The sequence below is a fragment of the Fundulus heteroclitus genome, unplaced genomic scaffold (genome assembly GCF_011125445.2).
Source record: "Fundulus heteroclitus isolate FHET01 unplaced genomic scaffold, MU-UCD_Fhet_4.1 scaffold_38, whole genome shotgun sequence".
Taxonomy (NCBI): domain Eukaryota; kingdom Metazoa; phylum Chordata; class Actinopteri; order Cyprinodontiformes; family Fundulidae; genus Fundulus; species Fundulus heteroclitus.
This window is the reverse complement of record NW_023396792.1, coordinates 357,353-381,358: the sequence shown is the minus strand read 5'-3', so window position 1 is coordinate 381,358 and position 24,006 is coordinate 357,353. Positions and strand designations below refer to the sequence as shown.

Sequence of the window (24,006 nt, the reverse complement as noted above, 5' to 3'; positions counted from 1 at the left end):
GGAAAGACAGAAGGCAGTATAAAAGGAAGCAACAATTCAAGAAAAAAAGGCAAAAGAAGAAAGTATAAAAGGAAAGGAGAGATAATGAAAAAGGGATGGACAATTTAAGGAAGGATGGAAGGAAGGACACAATACTTAAGACAAAGGGAAAGGGAAGTCTGGAAATACAATTATTTTTTTCTTATTTCATTTCTCCATACAGTATTTATCCAGACCTGGAAAGTACTTGAATCATATTCCATCCTTTCCTAGACTTTCCAGACTGCATAGAGACCCTGGATAACCTCAAACTTACATTCACACATACAAAAAAAAAAAAAAAAAAAAAAAAAAAAAAAAAAAATCTAGCAAAGATTTTTTACATTTCCAACAATTATTAAAAAACTGTTGCTGCAGAGGCGTGTTAAAATGTGATGCATGATACATTTAAAAAGCTTATGAGTACAGAACACAAAAAAATAATTACATCTTTGCATCGTCATCATAATCCACACACCAGGTCAGTTGATCGCAAGAGGCAGGCAGGCACCGGCGGTAAGATTTCCTCTGCTGAGCAGTTTGTAACATGAAGTACTCAGTTCACTTCATCGAGAAATGCTTGTTCAGCTGGAGATTCCCTTTCAATCATTTGTTGCATTTCTGTTGACAGTAATTAAAAATGTAAGTGCTTGATGAATCGCAAAGGTAGTTGGCACATTTTCTGTTCTGATTATATATATATATATATATATATATATATATATATATATATATATATATATATATATATATATATATAACATCTAAAAATTACATAATCTTGAAGAATCTAAATTCACATGACAGACATATCTGTGCACACTGACGTACTGGAGCACCGAGGCACCCTTAGTCTTTGACTCGAGGTATGTTGTATGAGTAGTGTACAAGAGGAAGTCCTCTGCTTTGGCAGAAGCAGGCCCTGCCGCAGGCTTGAACCTGGTCTGAACTGTCTGAAACAAACGAGTCTCCCTCGTCAGCGCACTCGGACTGAGCAGAGGGCGTGCCGCTGTCTGCCCAGAACCCCTCGGAGCGCGGGCATATTGCAGCTCCGGCCAGGAGGGTGGGACAGCTGTGAGACTTCACCAAATGTCTGCAGACTGAGGAGGCTGAGGGGGAAGAGCAGGTCCGGGCACGTAGCACTGCCTCGCACTGTTCGCATACAGTCTCCCCACAAAGCTGTGAGTACATGCCACAGTCAAAGCCCAGATGGGTGGAGGATCCTCCGTCTGTGAGCTCAGAGCCTCCGCCGCCGTCGTTGCAACCGCCTTCAGCGCCCCCCTTTGCCTCTCTGGTCAAACCAAAATGGCCGCGCAGCCTTAACCAGTCCTCTCTGAACGCTGGGCTGAAAAACACATACAACACTGGATTCAGGCACGCGGGCAGCGGGAAGAAAATGAGGGTGACAGACTTGGCGATTTCTGGGCCGCCGGCCGTAGAGCCGGTCAGGAGGGGGGCAAAGGAGAACGCCGCTACGGGACAGAAGAAGATGCAGTTGGTGAAGATGAGCCAGGCCACGTGACGCAGGGCGCCGGTCTGTTCCGGATCCGCCAGCTCCACCCTGCCGAGGTGACAGTAGAGCTGGGTGTACACTGCAGCCGTAAAGAGGTAGGCCAGGGCGTTGAGCAGGACCAGAACGACGGTAACACTCAGAGCTGGACTCTCACCACCAGCGAACGGCAGGCAGAGAGGAGAAGAGGACTGATCGCTGAAGGTCAGAAGGGGCAGACAGGCCCCGGCTACGGCCAGCAACCCCAGCAGCCCCGCGGCCAGGCCGAAGCGTTGGTATCCTCTCAAGAACCTGCGGTGGTTGCCGCCGTTCCTCCTGGGCAGCATCATCACTTTTCCGAGAATCATCCGGACCGCCATGCTGCGCTCCACGGCCGCCAGCGACAGCAGCAACACCGACCACTCTGAAGAGAACACGGCGAGAGCCCCTGCCACCTGGCAGCCGGGGCCCATCTCCCACCACACGCCAAACTCCGCGAAGGATCCCCAGGTCGCAGCGTCGAGCACGGTCAGGATGCCGACGTACAGGCCCGTGAGCAGGTTTGCCAGGGCCAGCAATCCCATCAGCAGCCTGGCCGGTGACAGAGACGGAGTCAGGTAGTGGGAATAGCCAGCGGCGCGGTGAGCGGGCGAGAAGGTGGTCACCAGCACCAGGCTGTTAAACACCAGCGACACCAGGCAGATAAACCAGACGGTCAGTCGAATCATCCAGTTACCCAAGAGGTGCTCACAAGGCTTGAAGGCTCCTAAACCAAGCACAGATTTAGGTCATTTTGGGATTATTTGAGAATTCATGAACATTGTTTAGTTAAAACGAACCGAATTACAGAATTTACCTGGTGAAGGAGAGCAATGCATTATCATTGAGACCTGCTCCGCGTCTTCTACACCTACAACACACAAGAAGTATGAACACCATGAACAACATGAACGGTTATCAACGTCGGCAAAAAAAAAAACCTATGTTGTGTCTAGAATTTCTTTTTCAGTTTTTAAAACATTCTGGACATTTAAGCACTACACAATCACTTTCAATGGCAGTATCGTCTAAGGTTTTCCAAACCATGACACCATGACACAGTACGACACTAAAACGGACTTCTGATAATCTCTGTGTAGTTTAGGGCCATTTCCCTGCCTTTTCATCCGGTTGAACTGACTTAGACCAAGTTTGTTTCAAAATCTGCATCTTCTGTAATTATAAAAGTAGATATTGGGAGAAGTCTACAACAAAAGTAGATTTTTTTTTAGGCCAACTTTGCAAACTTTGGTGCCTTTGTCGCAATCAAATTCAGTAAAATTCCCCAGAAAACAACAGTCTGGGGTTCTTGTTTGGAACTTGAAGATTTGTTTAAAGGACCTCATTTCCAGGTCACTGTGGATATGAAATTATCTAAAAGCCAAAAACTTGTAAAATGGCCTTTTTTTGGATTTTCTTTCAATGTGCGCAGTCAGAAGAGATGTTCACAAGACATTCTTCAAGGTCCAAGTCAAGTCTTAAGTCTCTCATTCCAGTCAGGAGTGAACCCTCAAGTCTTTAGCGACGGTAAAAAAACATTTTCCCATCAAACCCACGACATCTAGGTCACCTCTGACCCTGTATCTACATAGGTCAGGAATCCAAACCTGGACTGTTATTCCTTTTCCCTAAATGTTTTAGAATTATCTTTCAAACTTTGGATATTTACTAAACGTAATCTGCCATCCGAAGAAACTCTTAAGGCTGCTTTATGTGATTTTGAAAATTGTTAAAGTGTAGTATTTTTGCCAAATATGAAAAAGCATTTATGTTCTAAAAAATGTTTTAAAAAGAGATTAAGACCTGTTAATGTTGAATTTCTGAATGAATGAAACAACGTGGTTGTCTTTGTAATGACTAAGTTAACGCTTGTTTATGTCTGTCTTCATATTGTCCACTCCTGTGTTAAATACTAACCTAAATATGGTTTACAGGGATTTCTCCTACTCCCTCAGAGCTGGACAATTTGCTATAATACTGCAAAAAAAAATAATATCTAAATTCACATTTTAAATCGTAGTTCTTTATTTGAACTATTTAAGATGTTAAAATCTAAGGTATTAACTATATTATTATGAAAAAGGCAAAGTGTAGAAAGTAAATAAACGTATGCCAAACATCTGAATGAACAGCCACTGCTTTTATTTTTTTATTTTAGGATGGAAGTATCTTTGTAATGGCAGCTTGAAAGTCAGAGGTAAGCTAAGTTAATTTTATTTTGTAAAATATCCAAAGTCATTTAAATAGACCCTTCATGTGGTCATTACTGTGAAGCTAAAGCTAACATGAGCAGATTGTTATGAGTCAAACATCCCATAATCCAGGAACGTCACTGGTTAATAATCAAGCTCAGCCTTCCACAGTAAAACCTGCAGCAGCTGCAGGCTGTAGCTCACATACCGGTTTACTCTTTATTATACGAGATAAAAACTGGTACCAAGACTCGAGTTTCATAGCAAGAGTCCAAATCAAGTCTCGGGTATTTATGGCACAAGTCTTGGGCGAGTCTGAAGTCTTATTTTTGTGACTGAAGTGTGACTCGAATCTGAGTCTCAAACTCAAGTCGGCATCTCTGGCTCGCCGTACATCCAAAACCGAACAAATTATGACTGAAACGTCTCATTTGTTGCATGATATGGCAAAACAAAGATAAAGCTTGTCATTTAAATACAACCAATGAAAAAAATCAAAGGCAAAATAAATAAATAAACGTTATTCCTTACTCTACTTTCTTTTTTCAGCTAATTATTCTGAGCAAGAAAATCTTATTGCAGACTTTTTAAGATTGCGTAGGATCCTGGTATCTTTCTTTAAATACATAAATATAAGGTAAGTCTTAGAGCCAGTGCTGCCCATAAACACCCTGCAGTTCTCTAATAATAAGTCCTGTCAACGCAGAACTTCCTGCTTTGTTATCTTTAGTTAAACTAGAACGTCAACATGTCAATCATTTCTCTCTGAGAGAAAGCACAAGTTAACACGTCAGCTACTTATTTCCAAGAAAGATGAGTTTCCTGCAGGATTCCCACCTGTGGATTTCTTCATGTCCGTTTCCTCAGAAGACCTCGTCACTGACTCACACCCAACGAATGCACAGCACTGGTAGGCGTAAGGGACAGAGATGGACCTGCAAACAATCATTTAGGACAAGGCTTTTAGTCCAGCTGAGCTCAGTTGTTGATAAAGGCACATCATCTTTAAAAGCCCTCCAGAGAAAAATATTAGAAGCGTGTGCCTCAGCAAATATTTGGGCCCTCTGATTGTTTTATACAAATATTTGGATGTTTTCCTAGAATAGCAACAGCTATGCAGAAAACAGTTTTGCCTGGGTTTCTCATTAAATGCTAACACACAGAGTTGGATTCTGCTTTTCTGGCTCTTTGCATGCCATTTTTCCTCATTTGTTTCCAGGGTATCAGCTAAATTAAACAACAGTTGGAGCACTCGGTCTGAGTTAATGCAGCGCAGTCTCTATCACCCCTTTGGACAGCTTGCTCTTTTGTAATACAATTTGTCCAACTCCCAGTAACACCCTGTCTCTGTAACCTTGAAAAAACACATGCGTCATTACAAAACACAGATCCCAGACTACTGGACTTTATTTAATGTTCATATTCGTTTCAAATAAAGATTTATTTTTCAGTTTATTTTTCTACTGTTTTCTAAAAAAAAAAGAAAAAAAGTCTTTTCACTTTCACGGATTAGTTTTTCAGCATTTTATGTTACGATATATGCTTCAACAAAAACAAATGCAGTATCTTGCAAAAATCAATACCTCTTGAACCTTTTAGCATATGTCATGTAACAACCACACAATAAAGCATTTTATTGGGATTTTTCGTGATAGACCAACAAATAGCAAGACATTAATTAGGAGGAGGAAGAAACTGCTTCTTTTGACAAATCTGCAGTCAGCCCTGATTTATTAGTTTAGAGAACAACATATTAATACCTGAACACCTCCATTTCTATCTTTACCATCTTTTAGAGATCAAATTTTTAAATTTTTTGGCAAAAGTGAGCTTCTTAGCTAAAACTCACTCATATTAAACAGAATCAAACATGCTTTTATCTAAACTATTCCACGGTAGCTCTGGTTTGTATGTTTTAGGGTTGTGGTCCTACTGGAAGGTGAACCTGTGCCCAGGTATCAAATATATACCTCAAATTGGTTTTTCCATTGCCCTCTTTTTAGTTTTATCCATCTTCCCATCAATTTAGACCAGCTTCCCTGCCCCTGCTGAAGAAAAGCATCCCACAGCACGATGCTTCAACAAGTTTCATAGTGGTGCCTTTGTTTTAGCTTCCTGCTACGCATTTCCTTTTCAATTTATCCTCATCTGACCAGAACATCTTCTTTCACATGTTGGCTATGTCCCTTACATGGGTTGTAAGAGAAACCACAGCCTCTCCACAAATCTTGCAGAGTGTGTGACTAACAGATGATCTTTCGACAGGTTTTCAAACCTGAGCTCTGGATCACTGTTGCTCATCCGGTTACCATGTACTTATTAGCTGCCTCTCTGACTAATGCTGTCCTGCCCAAGCCAAGAAGGTTAAGGCTTTGCCTTGATGGTTGCATCATACTCGTTTAATTCTCAGAAGATGAAATGTACAAATTCCGGTGAGATATTGAGACATTATTTTATATCCTAGCATTGCTTTGAACTACTCCGCAACTTTTTCCATGAATCTGTCTGGTGTGTCCCTTGGTCAACAGGCATTTCATTCAATAATATTCTCTAAATAAACTCTGAAGCCTTCACTGGATTTATACTGAGATTAAATAACAGACCGGAGGAGCTTGTTTTGCTAATTAGGTGACTTCCAAAAACAATTAGTTGCACTGCATCGTAATTCATTAAGTAAACTAATAACAAAAGGGAGAAAGACGAACCAGCACAAGCAACAGTGGCTCAAATTTACCCTGGGATGTTCCAGTTCCACAGTCGGTCTAAAATGACACGAGCTAATTTTGTCTGACTTTTCGACACATGAGCGCCTTCTCACCTGAGTTTTGGCAGGTTTTTCGCAGGAAGAACATTTTTCATCTGTGGGTTTCCTGAAAGTTTCAGCTGACTGACGGCACTCAGTCCCGTTGTTGGAATCACAGACAGGGAGTTCATACTCAGATCTCTGCAGAAATGTTCGGATAAAGCCAGTTAAAGTTTATGAAACTTTTCCAAAACTGAAAAATCCTTGCAGGAGGTTTATATATATATATTATTAAAAGATTCTACTCACAAATTGGTGAGTCCAGTGAGGGTGAGGAAAGCATCTTTGTGGATAACTCGAATTTTGTTTCTACTCAGGTCTCTAGAAATCATCAGATCACAAGAAAAACAAAAACCTTGGAGTAAAATGTTATTCTTCTTAGACCTGGTTATTGTTATTGTGCGTCTGGGAAGACTTACAACAAACGGAGTGCCGAGAGATCCTGGAAAGTATCTCTGTCGATTTCTTCAATATGATTGTGCTGGAAGCTTCTACAGATTTAAAGATGAATTTTGGACATTTATTCTAGGAACCAATTACCATAACTAACAAAATATTTCTTAATAATTTAAACATATCTGTTTATCACTATCAGCACTTACATCTCCTGGAGCCGACTGCAGCCCTGGAGCGACGGTAGCTGCCTCACCTCATTGTAGGACAGGTCACTGGAATAAAAAGAAACAAAACAACATCAATAACATGAAACCTGTCAACTGGGGAAATGTTCCAGCAAACCTAAAAATAATTATTTTAAAATATTTCTGCCTATAATGTAAAGCAAGGACTCCGCAAATTTACGTAAGTTAAGCTTAATGTTTTTAGAATCAATGAATTTTGGAAAATAAATGATGAAACAATGTAATAATATACATAATTTCTAATGATTAATTTTCTTATTAGCTTAAGGAAATTAAATGTAACTTTATTAACTTAAGTTGGTGACTTTGAGCTTTGGCATGAATAGTTAGTAGATTTATACCTCGGTTACCTAACTTTCTATGGTGCTTTACTCGGCTTCATGACAGTGACTGACAAACTTTAATTAAGATCCCTAATTTCAAGCCGTTCCTCTTCAAATATTCCCTTTCCCGTGACGATGCAACTAGTGCTGGGTAATGTAACAAGAATATTTGAATTTTAGTTGCCAGTATATCACAAACCAGTTAAGTCAGCTTTAGGAGAATAATCCTTTCGCAGGTTTGTGGGGAAGGCAGAAAGTATGGGGTTAAATTCCTTTCTACTGTTTCTTGGCATCATGGGGTTTGTAGTATAGTCGCACCATAATGGCTGAAATCCTCAGCCAGAACTACAAATTACAAAACAAATGCATTTCTCAAAAAAAAAAAAAAAAGTGGTTGAAGAAACAAGGGATAAACAAACCATATCAACTCAATATATGAATAAATGCTATTTAAGACACAAACAGGAAGATATGGGTCTATTTTAATTGTATGATTTTATGAATTTTAAGACCTTGCAGAAGCCATGTAGAATGCAAGCATCTGTTATGTGCCATGCTGTCACAATCTTGACATTTAATAAAAAATTTATTGTGACCTAACTATTAGCAAAGTATTTGTTGAGGATATTATTCAGTCAAAATAACTGATTTAACCAGAGCTTGTTCTTATTTTGACCAGCTATAAAAGTGATATGAATTACGACCATCTTACTATTCAGCAATGCCATAGTGACCAGATTAACATGAAGATTTACATACCACAACCTGAAGTAGCAAGTTAAAGCGAACGGGACCAGGAGGAATTCAGAGGACGAAGCCCTGAGGGCCAGACTGGATGATATGATTTACCCTGACAATGGACCTGCTCAGTTAGAAATTAATGGACCCCCTGCTGTCAGTCTAAATGAGGCATTAATGAAGTTGGCCAGCACAATGTCAGAAAAAGATGTAACTGCAATACTATCGCTGGATATTACGATGACTGTTTTCTATGTTCTCCTTCATCACAAAATCAACACTAGCATTTATGAGATTTAGTATATGGACCAACTAACAATAAACATGAATTATTTGCACCGATGACAAGCCAAAAGGCTAAATACATCACTGGCATGCAGAATTTCCATGCACCTGAATTATAAGATCTTAAGTGTTTTGCAATTCCAATATTGCACACACTGATATTACGATGAAAGCTGCGGTTTGAAATGCATAATTCTTTAACTGGCGGAGTCTCTTACAGTGTCTGAAGTAACTTGAGATCTTCACACAGATCGGTGGGTATGGATGATATCTTGGTACCTGAGAGGGTCCTAAACAAAAAACAACACAGTCACACCATTTCTTTGTATCTGACACACTAATAACCATAAACAACAAAGGATAAGAACATTTTATTTTACTCACAGACTCTCCAGTTTATTAGTCCATGTCAGAATGGGAAAGTCCTTCATCAAACTGGCACCACGCAACATCCTGCAAAACACCTTTAATAAATACTAGAATTTTTTTGTGCAAAATTGAGGCAAGACCTTTTGCAGATGAATACAGATGCAATAAAGCACATATACTTTACTGTAGGACTTGTTTTTGTAAAAGTCGACTTGAGGAGGTCAGAAAGATAAGTGTCTCGTGGTTCAAAGTAAGACTTACAGAGAGCGCAGGTCTGAAAGATTCTGGAAAGCTGAAGCACCCACAAATGACAGAGGGTTGTCATAAAGATGTCTGAAACCAGACCAAAAATAGAGGGAGAGAGCACAATGAGTATGGCACCATCTTCTGGACATTTATTTGGTGCTTTAAATGTGTGTCCTTTAAAGTTAACGCCACATGTAGGCTTCTCCACAGTGTGAGTTTAACCTTACATGGTTCGTAGCATGGGGTTGTTATGAAAGGCCCTTTCTGGAATGGCTGCAATATCATTGCTGTGAAACCCACTGCAGGAGGAAAGTCAAGGGACAACGATTAGATGTGTATCACCAATGGCAGGTTAATGTGACAAAGGCTAAATAACAGATAAGGTCAAAAGTAATCCGATACCACAAGTAAGCACAGTTAGTTTAGTCAAATGAAGACCAAACAAAACAAGCTAGCAAACTTGCAAATAGCTCTTTAAAATTTTAATTGAAAATAAAAATAAAAAAAATGAAATTGTACAAAATTTGAGTTTTTGCCAAAACTTCTTTGCTTAGAGATTTCTTTTGCTTTGCTTTTTGTCACACTTAAATGTTTTACATTATCAAACTCGTTTTACCATGAAAGAAAACAAAAGCAAATACAAAATGCATTTTTTTTTAAATTATGAATCCATTTATTGAGGAGAAAAGATATCAGAAACAACCTGTAAAAAAGTTATTTCCCCATAAACCTAATAGCATCCAGGGCTTGCATTACCTGCTCCCGGCATTGCTGTGGATGCATCATGTTAGCCCACTCTTTGCAGAATTGTTCTTATCCAGCCTCAATAGAGGGTTTTCAAGCAGGAACAATCTGTTTAAAGTCAAACCACAGCATCTCAATTGGATTTAAATCCAGTCTATGATCCAGCCACTCCAAACCGTCACATTTTTTAGTCATAAGGAGGTGGACATGCTGGTGTGCTTTGGATCACTGTCCTGCTGCCTTGCCAAGTTACACAAGCGTGCTTGAGCTTAAAGTCACAAACTAACAGATGTCTGAAAATGTCCTTAATTTTGTTGTAGACGGCAGAATTCATGGCTACTTCAATTACAGCAAGCTGTCCAGATCACAAAGCTGTAAAGCAGGACCCGGCCACCATACTGCCACACTATTTGACTTTCTTTTCTGAATTGTGTTAGCTTTGTGAGATATGTAATAGAGAGCACGCTTTTGAAAAACGTCCACTATCGTCTTATCAGTCCACACAATGTCTCCCAAAGGTTTGGGAATCATCAACATATTTGTTGCCAAATGTGATGTAAGCCTTTGTGTTCTTTTCAGTCAGTAGTCATTCTGGCCTTGAAATTAGTTCCATTAATAAAATTTTTGCCCCAGTCCATTTCTTAAAAGTTAAATCAAGAAATCAGGCAACTGAGGCATGATGTGCTTTAGATGTTGCTCTGTGTTCTCGTTTGACCTCCTGGAAGAGTCTCTGATGCACTGCAGGAGCAATTTATGCAGCTTCGCCACTCCTGGGATTATTCCATGTTTTCCCTTTTTGTGGATAATGGCTCTCTATATCGTTTCTTATTTGTCCTTAAATTTCTTTAGATAGCGTTCATTGTTTAGCCTACTTCATGTTGTCAGACAGGTCCTGTTTGGGTGTTTCTTTGGACTGGGCAGTAATCAAGCCATGGTGAGGCTGGTAGAATTGAACTTTAAAAATGTGGGTAATCACCGCAAATTCATGATTTCACAAAGGAGGCAATGAGTTTTCCCATAAGGCTAGATTGCTTTAGATATCTTCTTTTTACTGTATTCTACATAATGTTTATAAAAAAATAAAAAAAACTTTGTAATGATCAATATAAAAAATGTTTGATGATAAGAAGTGCTTGATAAGTGTGACAAAAAAAAACAACTGAAATAACCTTTAAGGGAGAAAAAAAATCACAGTATTATCACTGATATTAATTCTGTTTGCATGTGACTATAGCCTTTCATATTCAGCATAAACTAAAACTGCCATGCCATTTTCACTAGAGTTTACCACTTTAAAAATGTATAGTTAAAAAATGCTTGTGGTTTTTAGGAAATACAACACAGGACAAAGCACTAGTCATAACTTTAATAGCCTTTTGCTTTAATTGCGACATACTTACAGCTCTTTCAGTTTGGGCAGGGCCTCTATTGCTTTTGGAAACTCCTTCAGGTTGTTAAAATTAAGATCTCTAAACAGGGAGAGAGACAGAAAGAGTTGAGGAGCATTATGAGATTATTGCAATTAGCTTGTGTGCTTGTCAAAATATTCAACAATCATTAAGCCAAATTTAATTTAAAAAATATAAAATAAGTCACACATGGTGAAAGGAAGAACCCAATACTTTTTCACAGTTTTAGATTGACTTCTTTAATTATTGTGACAGGAATAACAACAATAGCTTTCATAAAGATGTCCCAACACCTCATAAATTGATGCCATTTAGTTTAATTGTATTTTATTTACTTAAAACCATGGATTACATCACATTTTAAGTATTTTTTTAAATTACCAGTAAGAACCCTGTTTAAGGCAGAAAATTCAGATTATGGCCACTGTTAAACAGCACAACAAACCACAAATAAAATGTCGACACAATGTTTCAAGCGATGTTTGCAATACTAACATTGCAAAAGGCTGTGAATGCATTTACTGTTGCTTAATATCGTCCATGTGTTAAGAACACGTACTTCACATGTCAATAAGATATTCAGCAGGTTGAATGGAGTTTCACTTGAGTATATGTCCATGCATGAGACAGATTACAGTACCCACAATACTAAAATTTCAAACTCGATAAGAAAGAAAAACAAATGTTTTGGTACTGCAGCCATTCTTTCTGGTTAAGAGCAACCCAGAACAAGAGTAAAGATATCATCAATTATAATAAGACAAAAATTTTATTTTACTGATCAGGACAAAACCAGTAAGAAGTGGACAATTCAGCCATCATTTAGATAAACATATAAGTGTCACATCCCTGTTTAACAAAACAGTAAATATAACAGTGATAATATTCTTTATGGAAGTATGTATCTCCGATTCAGTCATGCAATCCTATAATTTCATCATAATTGATTACCTCTAGTGTGCAAACGTGTGCTTCCATTTGACTGTCAATGTGCTGTTGATACAAATAAATTCCAACTACTCAGGGACAAATAAAGATAATGCTACTCTTTATCAAAATAAATTGTGTTTCAAAAGAAATGTGGGGCATATTTTTCACAGAATAAACAAGGATCTGGTCCATGAAAATATATTCAGCAACATCCCCGAACAATTTCTGTCTACCTGGTGATTTTATATTATATATATTTTTTTAAAAATCAACTACAGCAGCAGAGTAAGTAGCAACGGGTTCATACTTTTTCTGCTTGAGTTCTCAGCTTCAGTCTGAATCCACCATAATCTGTGCTATTATTAGCCACATTAGCCTTTAGTGCCTTTACAACTAAACTGAACGTCATTGGTTCAGTACTTAGCCGAGTCGTCAGCTGATCAACATTTTCCTGCTTTAACCAATACTGGTATCGGTATCGGGCCCGATAGCAGCAAGTACTAATTCTCGTACTTGTAAAAGCAACCCGATACTCTGAATTGATACCAATTCTCCTCCTGGGCATGGCTACGCTGCAACTCAAAAGGCTAGATACCACTCTGTACCAGGTAATGGTGCTATACACCAAGAGGTTGTTTGCTGACCCTCCAAAAGAAAAACAAGGAGAGACGATAACTGAAGCTCTAACCCAATTTTCAGGTGAGTATTAAATAATACTCACCTGGACACCGTGAATTGCATACGGTCTATTTCCCCTGCGTTGTTTACATTCAATTGTTTACATAAATCCCTGCTGCATCTTTATCCTGAAATTTACTGCGATTTACTCTGATTTTTCAAGCTATATGCAAACGAAATTTCATTCTGTACGCACTTTGTGCATACAAAATGACAAATAAAGTTGTCTAAGTCTAAGAATTCATCGTCCTTGATGGTCAGTTGTTTTCAGTGGTCAATGATATTAGGTTAATTGTGATCTATAAGTACCAATTTATTAAGTACTCAGTATCAGTACTTGGAATTGGCAGGTATCAATAACACAGAAAGGATTCCTGGATCAATGTGTGCTACTGTGCTTTTTTGCATCTCTTTTTTTGTGTCTTCTCTAACCCCCAGTCGGTCGAGGCAGAAGTCTGTTCACACTGAGCCTGGTTCTGCTCGAGGTCTTCATCCGCGTTAAAGCGGAGTTTTGCTCTCCACTGTCGCTTCATGCATGCTCAGTATGAGGGATTGCTGCAAAGCCATGGACAATGCAGACGACTCTCCCTGTGGCTCTATGCTCATTCTGCAAGAGTGAATGCTGCTTGTCTAAGACTTGTGCAATCTGCTGAGTTTCCTTAGATAGGAAATGTTTTGACCAATCTGTCTGGATGATGTGATTGAATTTAACTTTGTAAAGAGCCTTGAGATGACATGTTGTGAATTGGTGCTATATAAATAAAATTGAATAAACTGAACTGAAAAGTATTGTGCAGCTTTACCCCGATCAAACCAAAATAAATCATGGTGATACATGTTATATGCAAAGTAATGAAACCATATTGTGTTACAGAATACTAAGAGTAGAAAACACTTTAAACGTTTGCAGTTAAAGCAGGTAAGAAATGTTGTCATGGGGCATGCTTCAAAAAGTCAGTTATGAATCTGCTTACTAGGGTACAACATGTGGGAAAGGTGAGGGAATTTGTTATATTACAAGTAAAAGGGAAGTAGAACACTGCATTTCAAGACAGTAATGCTTACACAACTCTTTTTCTCAAGTGCATTCATTATAATGCGACTTTCAGCATAATAAAGTATTTTTTTAAAATGCTGGAGGGACAAAACGACCACCAACTACAAAACACAAGTCATTTCATGAGACATTAGTTTGTGAAAAAGATGAATCTCCTTAAGTATTCAGGTCTGTAAAAGATGAGCAGTAACAGTTCATTTCAGATTTATCAACTGACCATTGAGAAAATTAAAGATTGGTGGCTCTGCTACTAGGTAAGGCTGTACGGCAGTAGGAAGTGAACAGTTGGGGGGGGGGGAATTTTGATAAGCATCATGTACTTTGCTCTATTTATCCTAGAGCAATTAAAGGAGGAAGTGGACACAATGATGTCTGGGGGACTGTAGCAGAGGTGGGTGGGGGAGATGTTGGCACATACAAACAAGAGTCCAAAAACCCAAACTGACTCAAACTGATACATAAACACATGCAGACATGCATGTATACATCTGCACACACACATAAACAAAAAACAGAATAACTATGGACTTACAGTGTCTCCAGGTTCACCAATCCAGCAAAACAGTTGGCTCCTATCTCCTTAATTTGGTTGTTATGAAGATGCCTGGAAAAGCAAAATACATTGCATCTGTAAAATATTCAAACATGGTCAAATATAAAGAATATTTTATAAACTGAACTTTTAAAACATTTAACAAAAATATTTTTTATGGGCAGCATGGTACCATGTCTATACGCCGCAGCTGAGCAGAGCTGAGCTCACTAATAAATTCAGGTCTTTTCTTCCTGTTTATTCTGACATGTTTATACAAACCTTCACCAGTACCGCTCGGTAAGCCTGGGCGCTTGCATGTTTGTGTTTGTACAAATGTGAAACAGCAATAACAACTTTGGTGAAATCACGCAGAATGTAAGGCAAGCTCCCAACCTGGAAAAGTGCTGCTTTTCTTTCAATGTGTAAAACATTATAAACCTAATTTAATATCACTATCAAAAAATTAATCAGCAATCACACTGAAAAACACAATGGAACATTTCCCTTTCAATGCATCTGTGTGGAAAAAAAAACACAGGAAAGAATAAGCAGAAAACAGATTTTCTGCTTATAAATTAATATTACAATATGTTTGTGTAATTTACAGTAGCTTTAAAGAAATAGCAGGAACTAACCCAGAGCACATGGATAATTACTTAAAAATTACTTAATTAAAAGGACAACAATTTTAACAATTAAAGCTGTCTTTAACTTAACTAAAGCACAAAGACCACACCAAAAGTTTACTACCTGCATATTAACCTAACATAGTTACATACATACATTTTCATACATTTGCTACATATTATTTAAAGCTTAAAAACATAAACATGTGTTGCACCATTTTCAAATGAAAAAGAGTTAATGACCTTAAACTAATTGACCTTTACGATTCCAGATGGAACAAAAAAACTTTCTGGGCAAGCAGTACTCCTCCAAACTACTAAGATCTTGTGACTATTATGAGGCGAGGGGTTGTGACAACATACATGTACATGTTGAATGTACTGTTAAGCTCAAGATTATTCAGACCTCCAGGCGATTTATGTTTAAAGTAAATGTCTAATTTTACCAAAATGGTTCTTCTGACTGGAAGTCATAGTGATGTTTTAGGGTGGTTCAGCCAGAGTCCTGATTTAAATCTGATAGGAAATATATGGAAGGAGCTACAGATTAGTGCGATGCTCAGGTGGCCTTCTGAAATTCAAAGACTTGGAAAAAGGAAAAAGGCTGGTTAGCAATTACATGAACGGCGTGACTGCTGTAATGACAATGAAGATGTTTCTGCTCACTACTTAGAACGATTCAGATCACTTTTGACATGCAATTATTTTTGCAATATATATAAATTAAAACAAATTATTTCTGAAATGACATTCCTTTTACATAGCTTTATTATCTTTCGAGAGACGCCTGTCTCATTTCTCATCAGAAACCAACATCTTGGTTGAACAAAAATAATTTTCATTCTAAATCAGCCAGGGGTATGAATAATTTTGCACCTAGCTGCAGCTATCTGCTTAATAAACAAAATATCTAGCTACCTTCAAATACCTCCCTAACACTCTAAACCCTTACAGGTATGGTGGATGATCTTTTTCAGCTTTGAGTTCTGGGGGGGTATCATCTTATTATCAACTGGTTGTCCCACATGCCAATCATTGTGGTGTGCCTGCGTAACGCCAGTGTGCTAGCACGCTCCTTGCTAGTTCCTGCTTGCTGGCTCTGCATGCGCACTTCTACTGTTTATGTATCCAGTTAACTTTAGAATCAGCCGTTCACTGTAGCTCCGCTGCTCTCACTGGATACTTTGAAAATAGGCGAGAGTTGCAAGAAGCAAACTAACAGATTTATGAGAAGAAGAGGAAGGCCTCAGAAGAAAGAAATAAGACCAGATTGTATTTTTAATAGCTTATGCTGAAGACACCAGTTTACATAGCTGATTACACCTCATAGTTTGGTGGTTATTTTGCTCTGTGCACACCCAGCGCTATGCCTAACTCACAAGAGCAACAAATGAATCATATTGTAAACATTCAATGCCACAGTGTAGATTCATATCCTGAACCACAATCAGACCAGAAGCTTAATAAGACTTACAGCACAACTAGACTAGTCAGGTTTGCGAAGGCGTTGTCTGGTATATACAAGATGCGGTTGAGTGCCAGAGTCAGAGCCTGAAGATTTGACTGGTGTCTCAAGGAACTGACGGGGATATCTGTCAGGTGGTTGTCGTCCAGCCAAAGGTGGCGCAGTTGCTGGAGACCTTCAAAGCTGTCATCAGGAACGGTTGTAATGTGGTTTGCATCCAGGCGACTACAGAAAAAGAAAAACAAGACTCCATTATCCACATGTCTGTGAAACTGGGCTGCTATTTTATAATGCCATGAATGTGTTGAATGCCTCTAGCTGTAAAATACAGAGTTAAATGTGTGTACTTTTTATTGAAAAATTTCACTTTACATTGTTGTGATGTGCTCAGAAGGACACGTTGAGTGACATATTTGTCTTTAATAATTTCCTACAATCAGAGACTTTAAAATCAGAACTTTTTTTAATATTGCTGCATGAAACACATAGCATAAAACGCAAGATACTCATGCTTACATATTTTAATCCTGATGAGTACAATCACAGTTTTGACGTAATTTTATAACAGAGGTCAATACAGGTTTAATATAAGCGTGATTTACATGTATTGGCCGGCACTTCAATATTTTGGAAAACCTCTCTAAGATTTTCTGGCTCTGATTTTATCTATCTGGGTTTATCTTTATAGCTTTAATAATTTTTTGGTATCAATTCGTTAATTTTCTGTAGCCATTCACTTAAAGATGTTGTGTCAATTAAACCTTTTTAGCAAAGAAAAACATGACTGATACAAAACTTTCAGACTGCACACCGACTGTTTCATCACTGCCAACTCTGTGATTGCATATAATGGATTACAAGACACAGTAGTAAAATGTTGGAAAGCATCATTATGCAGCTGAACTGCTTCTTAGCACGCACTGTCAAATGTAAAGACAGCCCATAGCATCATGTCCCATCTAATATAGACATCCACCTTTTCCCTTCTTTCTTCTAATTAAAAAAACTGAAATATTTACATTGTGAAATCTTAAACTTAAATCTTAAACATATTGAACCTAACATAAATTTACACAAGAAAGAAAGATAAATTCACAACCAGCATTTCCAGATGGACAAAAACTGCCCGTGTAATAAGAGAAAAACAAAAAAAGTTGTATTTGTTTAACCGCTAAATGAATGCATAAGCGTTCTTTTCACTTGAACCACGCAGTTGTGTCCTGCTATCCTCCCTAAGTAAGTGTCTCACCCTCCCTCAAAATTCCTCAAGGATCTGTGCTGGAAGGAAAACAATCTTGATTGACATTTAGCTATCTAAGGATTAATGCAAGCTAAGTCTTTCCTTTACCATAGCATATTTCTTCACTGACAGACCTAAAAAATTTCAGTGAAAAGAAGACATCTGTTAAAAACGCAAAAGGAGAACTTAAAGAAGAAAAGATATGCAAAGCGCAAGGGGAGGGAAAAACAAAAGTGATGGGCAAAAACTGAATTTTCAGCACATCCCGACGGCTGGATTCATTACTCTCTAAGTTTCTGTCAAGCTCAAAGGCACTTTGGGGAGGGAGGCAGCAGAAATAAAGTGAAGACCTTCAAATTGTATCTAATATGAAGGGGAGGTGGGGGAGGAAGCTGTGAACACTGACATTTTACAAGCAGAAGGGTTATTCTTAACAAGTAGGAAGACCTCAGTTTTCACATTTGAAAGGTAAGAGCAGCACCGACGTGTTGGACTTTGAGAGGTAAAATGGATATTTTTGCTACTATATGTGACTTTAATGTAATCTCTTGGCTATAAGCAGCTAATCAGAATTGCATTATCAACATTTAATACAAAGCACAGCTGAAGAAGTGAGCAAATTAATGAGATATTCATCAGTTGCTGCTGGTGCAGAGCTGATTTCACCAGTGTGAACCGCACAGGGGGACGACGACACAAAAACATTGGATTTTAAAAACAACATGTTAATCAGGGTCTAACCAAGCAACATGACAAGCAGCAACAGCAAAAGAATTTCATCCGCTGCTAAAGAGACTGAGCAGAACCTTATCTGATACCCAAAGCAACAGCACTGAGACCAGCTCTCTGCATGCCTTCAGTGCAGCGTACCTGCCCTTTACAACCCAAAAAAAAACAACAGTTCAGATCTGCTGTCTACAGAGCTGCTTTTGCATGCATTTGTTAAGCAAATTTTCAGCACCAAACGTTGAGTCCTTTACATATATTGGTAGATAAACTGTTCGGCAGCATCAGTCTTGGTGTTCCCTTTTCACTGTGGTTGTGGCTCAGAGAAAAGACTGGGGTTATTAGATGGGAATGGAGATTACGTAAACACACCTACATGTTTGTGTTTTATTTCACTAGAGCTACATTTTCTTTTAACAAAATATATGAACAACACTCAAGTACCAAATTGTTTTACATGTTTTTTCTAAACATAAATAAATCGACGAAGATACATTTCATGTTAAACGTATCAGATCTGCTTTTCCAACAGCCTTGAGCACTTTTTGTGGTGTTGCTGCAGGACAGGAAGCTCCATCCAAAATAAAGGTTTAAAAAAAATATATGAAATATCCATAGAAAACATGAAATCACCTATGAGCATGTAAGTGTGTGGTTATACAGAAAACTTACAGGGACTGGAGCGAGTTAAGGGTTTTCAGTGCTGTGCTAGGAACAGATTTAAGTTGATTATTTTGCAGCATCCTGAAAAGAAAAAAGAAAAAAACAGTAGTTCAAATGTCAGCTAAGGTCAGAGCAACTTTGTAATACTATAAATTCAAAGATTTTATTCCACATTTGATAAGTTCTAACAAAGTGAGTGAACTTATTGACACATATTTAAAATTGTCCCTTTTATAAACAGGCTAAAGCCTAAATAACAAATACAGGCAAGATGCAATCTAATTCAAGTGGTGAAAATAAAACAGGACTATGACCCTTTTATTTGATGCAAAATCAACAGGAAAGCACTTTGTGCCTCATTTAGGACATTCAAATGTCAACCAGTCTGATGCAACCTGGCTGACGCAGCGCTGTTAAAGCAGTATTTACTATTCGGTTGGTGCCGTCTCACAGACATGTTTTGGGTCAAGATGAAAAATATACACCAAGACTTTTCCAAAAGGTGATCTAATGAGGGTGCCGTGTTACAGCAAACCTCACTGTTTAGGCTCTGCCTGTCACGGGGAAAACTTTATATTGCCATATTTGTAGGTCTGCATGTAGCTGTATGTGTGTGTGTGTGTGTGTACATTGGCAGGGAGGGTGCATGCTTACAGGACTTTGAGCTGATGCAGACCAGACAGGGCGTCCGGGTGGATGAATGTCAGGTCATTCCCTGCAAGTCGTCTGGATGAGATAAAGAGTCAAAAGTATATTTTATTATTAAGCTAATACACATTTAAGTTCTCCCAAAAAAAAAAAAAAAAAAGTACAGCAGATTTTTCAGTAAACTATACCTCTTTGTGTTTTTAAGACACAACTGTATTGTAAATGAAGCATTGCTTGGGCTTGTGAACCCCACACCAAGCATCTGGCTAGCTTAGGTTCCAGCTCTCAAACTGATTATGGAGCTCAAAGTGTTAAAGACATGTGTCTTTGCCGAGGCTTGTCGTCACTTTGTCTATCACCCAACACAGATTAGGCCTACCAATGGATAACTACTTCCTTAGATCCCTTTTTTGACCTACTGCAACTTAAGTATTCAGTGCGTCTTCTTTTGTTGTTTTTTTAAACGGTTTAGGCTTATACAACCTATATTCCCCGGAAACCGTTATCATCAGACAGCTGCTTCAGTGTGTGTCGAAATTATTTAAGAGAGAGGGGACGCCTCCCTTTCCTGCTGGGAACAGGAAGTAAATAGGAAACCAGGGTGTAAATAAGCATGGGACAAGCAGACTGGGACATGAAGCCCAAGTACACTATCTTGCCTGAGAGATTAGCAGCAGATTTATCACCGTGCAACATGAGTCAGACCAGGCCGAGTTCCCAGGAAAGAGAGCTGCTATGTGTGAGGCTGAGAATCAGAAGCGACTGTGTTGGAGCACCAGTAGGTGTGAGAGATAACTCAACCCTGGCCTGAAGTTTGTAGAGTGTGCTACCTATCTATTCTTGGATATTCAAATGGGGAGGGTTTTTTTTTTTTTTTTTTTGCACCTTGGTTTAGCACCGCAAACCAACTGGGACGCTGCATCCTTTTAGAGAGTGCATGTGTTGGAGAGGACTGCATACATTATGAGGACTCATAATGTATGCAGTCAAGCAATACGTTTCAAGTATTGCTTGACTGTATGTAATACATAAAAAAGTGGCGTGCTTGAAAAATGCGACTTTTAGCACAATGATGCAACAATCTCTACCAATCTCTATCAAATCAGGTCAGATATTTTTTTTTTTTTATTATCATTCCTGCTCAGTTTTCTATAATGCAGTCACCCTATTTTTTACAATGTTGGCTTGTCATTACTTCTTAGACCAATAACACAGGCAATCATTTGACATCAAATCTATATTTGCAGTTTTGTTTTCCCTATAAAAAGAAGATAAACTGAGAAAACATTTGAGAATTAAAATGTAAGGTAGATGAAAAATGTGAAAAGCTCATTGAGTTTTGATGGTATATATCAAATAAAATCTGTATGGAAAAGTACCAGCACCTGCTGCGTCTGACAGTGACCCATCTCTGCATATCTCCACATTAGTTGATGGAAATGCAATTCAATCTCAGCTGTTTTTTGGAATATGTTTTTTTTTTTTTTTTTTTTTTTTTTACAAATTTAGTACTGCTATTAAAAAAAAGGCCATCAAAAGGACACATGTATAAAAGTGTGCATTATAATAAGCCTTATTTGTAACCTTTGTAACTGCAACTAAGAACAAACAAACATGGTTTGACAAATATTTCAGTTGGCTGCTTTTCCTCTTAAACCTTTCAGCAGATTTATCACCTGTTGCTCCAGGGCTTCCACGGCTGTCACGAAGCAGAGGCACACTCTTCTAGTTGTGCAACACTACTCAAACAGGTCTACCTTACCATAAAAATTTAAATGACAGCTTGAGTTTCAACTTTTTTCTTTGGGACAACACCATGCATAACAACCAAACCACCACCTCCCACGTACAACTCAATATGTTTCTACAGGTACTAGACATGTTTTGTGCTGCTGGTGACACAGATGACGAGGTGAACTGTATGACTTTGTGCTAAGAGAACACTGCAGATACATACCTGTCATGATATGTGTAAATTTATCATACAAGTGGTTCATGATATTTTTTTTCTGTGGACAAACTGGGAAACACGCATTTTGTGACGTTACAGCCACACATTTCAATGTGTTTCAATTTCAAATTGACGATGCAAATTATGAAGTAGAAGGGAAATTTAGCAAGGTTTTTAAAGGTTTTACAAATACTTAAAAAAAAAGAAGCATGGTGAGCATTTGTACTGAGCCCCTGAAATCGATACTTTCCATGCAATGCTGCTACAAGTCTTTTGAGGTATTTCTCCACCAGCTCTTTTAGTTTCCTTATGAAAATTGCTTTCGTCTTCTCACTTACTTCTCATAAAGGACAAAGCTGGTGATAAAACCCATATACGCACTTTTCAGATTTCTATTACGTATAAAATTATCTTTAAAAGCCATGTACCCTTTTTCTTATACTTCTCAGTTATGTGCTGCGTTGTGCAGGGCTATCAGATAAAATCCTAACAAAAAAAAAACATTAAAGTTGTCGTTTGTAATGTGATCAAATCTAAGGGCTCTAAGTTTGCTGTGCACGCTATGTAGATAAGACAACCCACCGCTCAACAATTAGTTAACAGTGACATAGGTTGTAACTTTCTGGTGTATTCAATAGTACATTGTGAAAATTTACCAAGATGAAAAAAGTGGAATATAACACTTTAAATATAGCTTAAGAAAGAGTAACCCTTTCAGAGCAAATGACTGAAATTACAGAATTATAAGAAGTGTAATGTTTAGAAATAAGATTTTTTTTTTTAAATGCTGTATCACCTACAGAGGCCGACACTTGTGAAATGAAGCCCTGATTGCTCCTTAGATAGGACTATCAATCGCAGGTTACTGTTAAGAATATAAACAAACTCCAAAAAAGAGACAGACAATATCTCTGTCATCAAGTCTGTTGATCTTCTGAGCATTCAGCAAAAGAGATTGCGTGACTAAGAAGGAGGAATATTTCTTTTCGCTTTTACCTCCCTGTCAAAGGATGGCCTGCACTCTTTTTTTTTTTTCCTCCTCCCTCTTTCTCTGTCAGCTCACTCTGTTTTTACCCTTAGGGCCCATGCTCTGGTTCATTGACTATGCTGAAGACCTAAAGCGAAAAAGTCCTTCACCAAAGTTAACAGACACGTCTTCAGATTTGTTCTCAGAAAAAAAAAAAAAAAAAAAAAAGTTATGCAAACACACAAATTGACTAAGGGTTTATGTCAGCCGAACAGTCCATCTGATTTGATGAGTTACGACAAGACACTGGTTGTAGAGAGATTGGGTGAGTTTTTAAGTCCTGTTGCGTTGGAAACCATTGTTTTGCCCTGTTCCTTCCTGCCGAGCATTCCTCTGCACAATGCGATGAAAACTAAATTGGTTCCCAACAAAGCAGATTGGATTGGTGTAAGAAAAAGAAGCGGGTGAAGACTCAGCCGCCTGAAAGATGCACATGGGCTGGAAAAAAAACATCCAGAGTGAGGCAGGAACCTCTGGAGAATTTTATTGCATTGGTCATTTTGTCTTCAGAGGGTTGCATGTTACCTGATATCAGGCAGACTGATTTTAATCTCAGCACTAAGCCAGACACTGAAGTATTTCAAGAGCAAAGAGAAAACATCCAAGATTAGATGTATGCCTATTCAACACCGTCCATGAGCACAGACGTTTTTGTTTCCACCCTCATAATCCCTTAAAAAGGACAATCCACCCCGGATGTCACATGACTGCTGCTTCAATGCGTGTCACCTCGCAACACCTTTTTACCTGAGCTGCACGACATGTTTTATAGCCTTGCTGGCTCAGTTCATGAACGTTGAGTGATTTGTTGCCTTGTGTGCGTTTTCCACACCTGAGAGAGAGGGGGGTGCTCTACGCCGATGCCGTGCGTCCTGCAGCGTGAACTAAAATACCCAGGTGTGTTTCATAAAGAACAGCCGTCATGTCAACACTGCACAGAGTAAATACATCCTTGACACAAGGAAGAATGACATGTACTCACAGTTCTTCTAGGTAGGGAAGGTTCTTGAATACGTATGCTGGAAGCTCAGTGATGTTGTTCATGCTCAGGTCACTGTGGGGAGAAAATAGCAAAGAAACGCACAACAATGCATTAGCCTGGCATTCATTTAGCTTAGATGGTGATGATTCAAGTTTGATCTTATCAATAAGATATTCTACCTG

The 24,006-nt window shown here is 38.5% G+C and overlaps 1 protein-coding gene across 2 annotated transcripts in view; it reads right to left on the bottom strand.

The window, feature by feature from the left end:
- Window positions 1–347: 347 nt before the first annotated feature.
- Window positions 348–24,006, bottom strand: part of lgr4 (leucine-rich repeat containing G protein-coupled receptor 4) — a 42,903-nt gene continuing 19,244 nt past the window's right edge. For both annotated transcript variants that reach the window (XM_012850743.3, XM_012850744.3), the window contains exons 3-19: window positions 23,825–23,896; window positions 19,871–19,942; window positions 19,226–19,297; window positions 16,597–16,812; window positions 14,494–14,565; window positions 11,288–11,356; window positions 9,371–9,442; window positions 9,159–9,230; window positions 8,913–8,981; window positions 8,747–8,818; window positions 7,144–7,209; window positions 6,961–7,032; window positions 6,791–6,862; window positions 6,557–6,682; window positions 4,576–4,673; window positions 2,364–2,417; window positions 348–2,273 (exon numbers count right to left, since the gene is read on the bottom strand). In XM_012850743.3, the coding sequence (XP_012706197.2) occupies window positions 868–2,273; window positions 2,364–2,417; window positions 4,576–4,673; window positions 6,557–6,682; window positions 6,791–6,862; window positions 6,961–7,032; window positions 7,144–7,209; window positions 8,747–8,818; window positions 8,913–8,981; window positions 9,159–9,230; window positions 9,371–9,442; window positions 11,288–11,356; window positions 14,494–14,565; window positions 16,597–16,812; window positions 19,226–19,297; window positions 19,871–19,942; window positions 23,825–23,896 (2,752 nt within the window). In that variant the 3' untranslated portion in view covers window positions 348–867. The remainder of the gene's footprint in view (window positions 2,274–2,363; window positions 2,418–4,575; window positions 4,674–6,556; window positions 6,683–6,790; window positions 6,863–6,960; window positions 7,033–7,143; window positions 7,210–8,746; window positions 8,819–8,912; window positions 8,982–9,158; window positions 9,231–9,370; window positions 9,443–11,287; window positions 11,357–14,493; window positions 14,566–16,596; window positions 16,813–19,225; window positions 19,298–19,870; window positions 19,943–23,824; window positions 23,897–24,006) is intronic.